At 40.0% G+C, this 8,396-nt stretch overlaps 1 protein-coding gene across 1 annotated transcript; it reads right to left on the reverse strand.

Moving 5' to 3' along the window:
* Window positions 1-4,084: 4,084 nt before the first annotated feature.
* LOC143099826 (E3 SUMO-protein ligase ZBED1-like) lies at window positions 4,085-7,686 on the reverse strand. Its single transcript, XM_076262741.1, has 2 exons — window positions 6,153-7,686; window positions 4,085-4,697 (listed from the first exon to the last, which is right to left on the reverse strand). The coding sequence occupies exons 1-2, from the start codon at window positions 7,310-7,312 to the stop codon at window positions 4,085-4,087; spliced, it is 1,773 nt and encodes a 590-aa protein (XP_076118856.1). The 5' UTR covers window positions 7,313-7,686.
* Between the last annotated feature and the right edge of the window lie 710 nt (window positions 7,687-8,396).

Below are 8,396 nucleotides of genomic sequence, written 5' to 3' on the forward strand. Positions count from 1 at the left end.
GTGGGTAACCCTCAGGATGGGGGGTCGTAAACATTACTTTTCTCTGTTAAAATACCAGATGGTTAAGTGATCACTGGAGGGTGACAACTTGTGATTTTCCATGGGTGTGGGGTAAGGGTATAAGAGTTGGCTTCACCCACAGATGTGTGGGCTTGTTAATTTGACATTTCATATGGGTAACATGCTCCCGGCGTCGTGAATAAAGCTGCAGTCTCACACCAGTTGTCTTGGGTTAATTTTGACCACACATATTACACTGTATGATGAAGGTCTCATCTCAAGGCACAGCAGAGGATCCATTGTGTGGGAAAGTCTTTGACATTTTTATCCAGTGTGGAAAGGCTTTCACTCAACTTGCTCATGTAGAAACACCAGAAATTCCATACTGGACAGAAGTCGTAGTCTCAAGCAGATCAAATATAAAGGTGTTTGTGTGTGATAGTCTTGATTCCAAGTTCTAAAATTAAAAGACAACTATAACAAATTGCTTTCTAAACAAAGGTATATATTGTTAGCTCTGTTGTGTGATGCTATACTCGTTGAACGTGAATTTATATTTTTTTCTTTTGAAAAGTTCAACTCATCTTTTGTCTTTGTAGATGACGCTGAAGGCATTCAAACAATTAGTCTTGGCAGATAACCAACTGCAATTGAGGAACCTGATGTACAGTACATACAGACTCATAAAATTAACATCCATGTTATAGCCTGCAATAAAGTGTGTGATACTTCATAATCAGTAGTGGTCGTGAGCTTTGGAGATTTGATTTGACCATTAGTGTGCCTTAGTCCCACAAAAAGTTGAGAACCTCTGGCCTAGACTGTCCAAACAATGAACAAGATTTAGCATGTTTAAATGGACTTTACAATGACCAACATAAGAGTTTAAAATTACACTAAAAATACCCTAGGGGTTAAATCATATTTAATTGCAAATAAATTGGCTAAACTGTAAATACAGACAAAAATATACAGTATGAAATGTTTTCAGTTACAATGGAGGATTTGGTTGGACAACCAACCCAATCCCTGCTAATCTCTAAATTCACACCTCCACTAAATTCTCCTCCACTAAATTCTCCTAAACAATTCTCCTGCAAAATGAAACTTTACATTCAAAATAATGTTATTTCCCCTCAAAATGGTATTTTGTTTTCAAATGACACACACAAACCATCATATTAATAGACATTTATAAGAACCAGTTGAACACTGACATGCTCAATGTCTTTGTGTGTGTGTGTCTTCATCTTTGTTCAGTGTATAGTATATACTCTTTTGATACCGTGAGGGAAATTTGATCTCTGCATTTACTACAGACAGTACATACATAACTGTGTTGTAAAATATTTGAGAATATGGTTTGTATACTCAGAACACACAAATACACTGTAACAAATATATTTTATTTTTTCCCAGAAAAAATGTACACAGTGCGCATCCCAACCAACATAAAGTTGCACATACAGTGGTCTACATACAAAACAACAGAAAAAAATACTGTATACAGTTAGAGTAAAAAAAAAAACTATGGTGCATCCTCTCTTCTGTTTCGGTCTGGCCACAGCACCTCATCCACATCACAAGCATTATGCTAAAGCTCTGATTGCTAAAACTGTATGACAGGTGTTTGCCCATGTGATGAGTCAGTGTGCATAGCAGGGCAATTCACTTTAGAATTTGAATGGCAGTGTGTTCCTTGTCAAGAGATTTTCTTCATGAAAATTGTGCCAAATGCAGATAATTCCGTGTAGTGTTATGAGAAAAGTTTGTTTTAGAACTGCAATTTGAGTGTAAAGCAGGAATTGCGCTGGTATTTTAGCAGAATTGGTCCAGGGGGTTGGTGCATGAGTTACATGTTGTGGTCACTGTGTCCCAAGTACCAGTTTTTGTGTGTAAACAATTGAGAAAAACTGTAAACCCACCACATTAAACCATCAACCCAGAGAATTGCTAAGGTCACCCTACATTATTTGTGGCATGTTGTGTGTTGCATAACATTGCCATGCGCCATAGATGTGTTGTAGACATAAATGAGGAAACATTACAGGACTTTAGAAGGCGTGATGCTGAATTGCATGTGCCGATGCCATTGAACCCAAATGCTCTAGCAGCAGCATCTGTAGCCTGGTAAGCTACCTAATAGTATTATTTATTTTCAATCCCCGCAACCTCCTGGAGCCTCCTGGAGCCTGCCTCACCTCGGGGAGCTTTGGTGGCGTTCTTGTGTCCCAGAAAATGGTGTGCTCGCGGGCCTTAACCTCATGCACGAGCATGTCGGTTTCCTCGAGGCCAAACCACTCCTGTTGCCCTGCCAGTTGTGCCATTATAATAGCAATTTGCTACTTCTTCTTTCCTTTAATGGCAGATTACATCGTTTAATTGATGTATACCGCCACCTACTGTACAGGAGTGTGTAGAGTGATGCTATAGGAGGTTTTGGCTACTCAATCAGAAAGGTGTAAAAATAAATCTAGAGATAATAAATAAGTACAGCCCTTGAATCAGAGCATATTAGAGATGTTAATGGTTTTATCTCCTCTATCCACCTTAGAGCTGTTATTATGCCAGTCAAAAATTGCCAATATCCTTAATGATAAGCGACCCACTTAATCTGACACAAGGTTTTGTTTGACTGGCTACGACACAAGATAACAACATTGACGCCAAATTGCATCTGAACACGACATAGTCATACTTTCCATTAATAACACATGACAACATCCAAAAACGTGTTAAAAGGCCGTGGTCTTCTACTTTCTTTGACAACATTTTCAGTTCCATTTCATTCACGCTTCAGCAATGGGCGTCTAGGCACTCGCGCACGACATCCTCCGTTCATAAATATTCATGCTAAACTCCGCCCTGGAAACTCAGAATCTCAGAAACCGTATATCCGGTAACACCGGCAGCGGAGTAATACCGTACCTCACAGCACATCCAATACAAGTCAATGGAGTTGGACAAAAACTACGATAAAACCTGTTGGAAAGAATCTTTTGCAGCGATTTTTGTGTGAGCATATCAGTGAACACCCCTGACCACTATGGAAGAATATTAGACTCAAAAGTTTTGTACGTGTGTATCACGTTTTGAAACTGTAGAAATTATTTGTAACTGTAAAAATGATCTGTACAAGTAATTGTCAATATCACACATATGCGCTACACTTACAAATCTATTCTACGGGTACGGATCGGTTTTACAGCTACAAATCATCCTACAGTTAAAAATATTTTACAATTACAAATAAATTCTACAATTCCACATCAATATTCTACGCACAAAAAGCTGCTCTACAGTTACAAATCTTTTCTACAGGTTTACAGACTTTTGCACCACCTTAGGGATGAGAAGTGTCTCATATGTATTGTGTGTGTGTGTAACAGGATTTGTAACTGTAAAAATGATTTGTGATTTAACAAATAACAAATTTTAAGTATTACTCATATGTCGTTCACTTACAAATAGGTAAAAAGGTATAAAATATTCCACAGTTGCTGTCTTTCAATTACGAAACTATTCTGCCATTACAAATATCTGCTGCTCACTAGTGATGGGAATTACGGCTCATCTTAAAGAGCCAGTTCATTTGGCTCAGCTCAGCAATGAGAGCCGGCTCTTTTGGCTCTTAAACGGCTCTCTCTAAAAAATAATAATAACCTGTTGAATAAATGATAATTAAATGGATTTGTAGGCTACTACACTTTAATTGAAATCATTACAATAATTAAACACTTCATTGGATGCTGTGAAAACATGTATTTATTCATTCATTTATGTATGTAATGCTTAGGCTATAAAAACATTCATTAAGTAACAGTAACAGATAATATAAAACAGATTTTTTTAAAGAATTGCAATTGGGGCACCCCTAAAAAATGCCTTTAATTTGTTGAGGAGTGAATTATTTTCCTGGTTCCTACGCAAATTATATAGTTTCAGCAGGGAACATCTCTGAAATTAATTGTCGCATGCAGAACTCTTGGTTTGCGAACATTCTAATATTGTGACCGTAGCCTATTCCTCAACAGGTTAAGAAAGATTAGCATTGAGAAAAGCTAAAGTTTTCAGCTTCGATCCACTAATCCTGTTTTCTTCTCTCCGTAATGAACTGTCCCGCTTTTGAGAAGATTCTCTCTGAGGGGACCGATGTTGCTACGATGCAAAGTCTGCCTGTCATTACTTTTGTGAGGCGAGGGTACACTGAAGCCTTGGTTTCCCACCAGCTCAGTGGGTCTGTTGACCTTGGGATGAGGGGCTCCTCAAGGTATGACCGGATTTCTAGCATGGCATCTGCTGTGGGGTTCCTTCTTTCTATGTCTCCTGTTGCCCTTTGGTCAAAAAAACTCCACACAGCAGTGCATGGCTCCTCGATAGCCTGTGCTCCCTCTTCTCTTGTTTGTGACTGCTGGCTGCTGAGACTGCTTCGAGCTGCTGCTGTCACTCTCTGAATTGCCTCCTCAACAGCTCTGCTGTCATGGAAGGCCAGCTTTTTTAATCTTGGGTCCAAGATTGTTGTTTCGGCCAGTATGGGGTTAAACTCCATTCTGTGGAATCTTCTCTCCATTGAAGCACAGAGCGCATTGACCAACTCTATGACCTTCTCCAAAGTTACTGTTCCATCCCTCTGGAGTTTAGCAGTAACTCGTTGCAGACCCTTACAGAGTATGATCATCTTGGAGGCTGTCACATAACTATAAAAGGAGATAACAATAATTCAACAACATATTTATGAACATATTTATTATATTTATGAACATATTTATTCAACAACATATTTATGAACATATGTATTATTTATTGAGGCAAATTCACAATAAGTGCTTATTTAAAGTAGTTTGGTGTATATATATATATATATATATATATATATATGCTATATATTTTCTTCTCCTTTTCTTAATTTAGCCTATGTTGGACTTTAATAATGATACTTTGACTGTGAATCATAATCGCAATTACTTTTATTTTGTTTTATTTTTTCTCAACATTTAGGCCTACAAAATAACAAAAGAACATTGCCTGCTGGGAAATCTGTTTGTTCAGTCATTTTTTAGCTCATCAATTCTGATTGTTGACTACTAAGTGCTAGGCATAGTGTTCCTTCCTGAAGGATTGTCCCAGCTAACCTATTTAAGCCTTCAGCAGCGTGGTGCTCAAAAAATAATAGAAAATAGGGAACTGGTTGTGCGCAAGTCCAATTTGCTTAAATTAAATCTATTTTTAAAAATGGCTCGTCAAGAGTTAGCGCTGCCTAGCGTTAGCAATGTCAACGATACCGGTGACCCAGAGAAGTTAGCCTATAGGCCTACACCTGGAGGCTCTGTTTGGGTGGATTACCATAGCCTTCTCTCCAACGAGAGTGACATAGGACTTTTTCTTTTTCAACTCTATTGTTAACGGGTTTGCTGAGCTGAAAGTTAACTTCTGAACTGGTGAGTAGCCTATGTGTTTATTTTATTATTTTAACTAATTGTTTATCAGTTTGTGGTTCAATGGCCACTGTGCCAGGAGAATAGGCTACTAGCCTAGCCTATTCATCTGCTATGTTTACTTTTTGATTTGGCCATCGTTTTGCTGTTGCTGTAAATACATTTGTCTGTCCAGATTAATGGATTATTTGCGTTACGTTTTTGAGTGTAGGAGTGCACGTTTACTGTTCGTGGATCTAGTAATGATGTGCGTAGCCACGGGCGGGCCTGGACGGGCCTATGCCCGTCTACTTGTCAGTCTAGCCCGTCCAATTAGAGGGCTTTCCGTCGTTTACGCTCACCATCTAAAAAAGACACGCAAATCAACACTGCGCTGGGAGCTCAGGAATCAGCGAACAGCCGCAGCTCCGTTTAATTGTCAGGTGTAATGAAATGCGTTCATATTCCACTTTTTATGTGATAAACGTTGCATGCCTATGGAAAGGTTTTGTGGTGGGATTGCCCAATGGTCAAGCTGTTTCATGCACTTGAATTTGTCAAGTTTTGTGCTAGGCCTATATAAATAAATCTGATTGATTGATTGATTGAATTTGATTTTAAAAACACCAGATTATTGTTTACAAATTACAGAGTGAGGATGTTCTGGGATATCCCACTAATGTCTCTCGAACAAACAGAAACAAATACAGAATTCCATAAATAAATCGTCTACTGTACCTGTCCGCACTGATCTTCACAGTCACCTGGTCGAAAGGCTCCAGAACAGCACAGGCCTCTTTTATCTCCAGCCATTCTTCTTGGGTCAGTAGCTCAATGTTTGAATTCATGATAGCCAGTGTCGATACGATGGCGTCTTTTGACTCCATTGCCCTTTTCAACATATGGAAAGTGGAGTTCCATCGGGTGACGCAGTCCTGCTTGGGCCGAAGGACAGGCACCCCCATCTGCTTCTGGGTTGACTTCAGTCTCTCCGCGGCCACAGCGCTTTTGTGGAAGAACTCCACTATTGCCGTTAACTTATCAGTGGTGGACTTCATCACCTTTAGGCTATCTCTTACTATTAAATTTATAGTGTGTGCAACACACGGAAGATGGCTCCACTTCAGAAGTCTGATTGCTTTTGTGATGTTTGCAGCATTATCGCTTGAACAGCAAACCACTTTTTTGTCAACCTCCCACTCTTTCGCCACTCTAAGTTCGTCTGCAAGGTTTTCGGCTGTGTGCCTTTCACTGAATTCAAAACACTCTAGAAGAGACGACACTGTTTTGTAATTTTCAATGTAATGACAGGTTACAGACATAAATGAGGTGGTATTCCTTGAAGTCCAACAGTCAGTGGTCAGGCACACTGCTGTTGCATTTCTCACTCTGTCCTTCACTGCGCTGTGCTCTCTTTCATAGAGCCGTTGTACTGTTGAGTTGGAAAGCGTCTTCCTACTTGGGAGTACGTACATCGGATTGAGGGCATGCGTAAACTCAATGAAACCACGATCTTCTACTATAGAGAATGGTTGGAAATCAGTCGCGATCATTTTAGCTAACTTCTCATCTATTACATTTTGCCTGACCGGTGTCATTGCCTTCGGTAGATACTGAGTTAATGAGCTCTGTTGAATTGGCCTATTACTGCTACCTCCAGATGTGGCAGCCGCCGCAGCAGGAGCAGCGCATACAGCGGTTTCGTCAGGAGGAGCATCCCTGCGTCCTTCCAGCTGTTCTGTAGGGTGCACCAACCTTAAGTGCCTGTGGAGGTTGTTGGTGGATCCTGCCTGGTATGAAAGTTTAGAATGGCAATGCCTACATTCCGCTTTTGTATTGTCGCCGATGCTGTTGAAATGAAGCCAAATACTGGAGCGTTTACGTCCACCGTCCATCATTCTGTCAGTTTTTCTATCTATTGTTCCCGCTTTGTTTTAGAATTCTATTTCTATCTATTGTTCCCGCTTTGTTTTAGAATGTTGCTTATTGTCTTTTGTGATTGGCTGCTGTCATATTAAAACAATGTGTGAGAAATGTTGGGCAGGCATACATTTATTTTATTAAAAGAAAAACAGAACAAGGCAGAACAAGCAGAGTTTTTGCAAATACATGACAGCGGTGTGGTTATGTTTAATATTATGCAAACGAGTAGTGGCGTAAAACGCGATCGGCAGCCTATCATCTCAGCGCAATGTCAACGTTCTAAACATGAACGTCAAAATCTACGGACGGCTCCCAGAGGTGAGCCGGCACCCATCGTTCATTTCAAAGTGCCGGCACATAGAGCCAGCTCGTTCACGAACGACACACCACTACTGCTCACACAAGTATTTTCTACAAGTATACAAATCATTTTGAGACTGTTCTGGCGCTTCCTGTTGAATAGCCAATGGCGATCCTCAGGTTTGGCTAGCCAACCATGAATCTCAGTTCACTAACCAATCACAGAGCAGGAGCAGCGCCGTCGTTGTCTGTGGGTGCAACCAGAGCCATAGAAAAAGAGAGTTGCGACACTCTTTGAAGTCGCCGCCACGCGGTCACGTGATTCACGTACGCTTCAACAGTTCCAAACAGCTCTTTGCGTGTCGTGTTATTTCAATGGGATAGACAGCAGCGAGTGCGTTATTGAACGTGAAACATTACAACAAACCAAAAACGAGTGTTATTACGTGTTAGCATGCTTACATTATAGTGTCAATTATACATTGCGAGTATAATTAGTTTGCAGCATCAATCTAAAATATGTTCTTTGGTAGTTCTAACATTGAACGTTTGTTTCCTTGCTGTTATTGGATTCCTACATTTGCCTGTATCACGCTACATATACTTTACTTACATTGTCAAAACATAGGCTATGCATTTTGTATCCTTTTTGTGTGTGAACATTAGATCCAGTGTCCTTTTCAGTTCGTTTGGTGAGATGAAGATGCAACCCCCCCCCCCTCAAATCTGCACAACTTTGATCATTGTAAGACTAGCAAT

Source organism: Alosa pseudoharengus, unplaced genomic scaffold, assembly GCF_046254945.1.
Source record: "Alosa pseudoharengus isolate Yale_2024_CS ecotype anadromous, Long Island Sound unplaced genomic scaffold, YU_APseudo_1.1 YU_APseudo_1.1_scf_3, whole genome shotgun sequence".
NCBI classification, from domain to species: domain Eukaryota; kingdom Metazoa; phylum Chordata; class Actinopteri; order Clupeiformes; family Clupeidae; genus Alosa; species Alosa pseudoharengus.

What these genes read in the sequence shown, in the direction of transcription:
- LOC143099826 (XM_076262741.1), bottom strand. Translation starts at nt 7,312, where the DNA reads ATGATGGACGGTGGACGTAAACGCTCCAGTATTTGGCTTCATTTCAAC. An exon ending in GTGAAGATCAGTGCGGACAG is followed by an intron (nt 4,698 to 6,152) that starts GTACAGTAGACG and finishes CTCCTTTTATAG; the next exon opens with TTATGTGACAGCCTCCAAGA.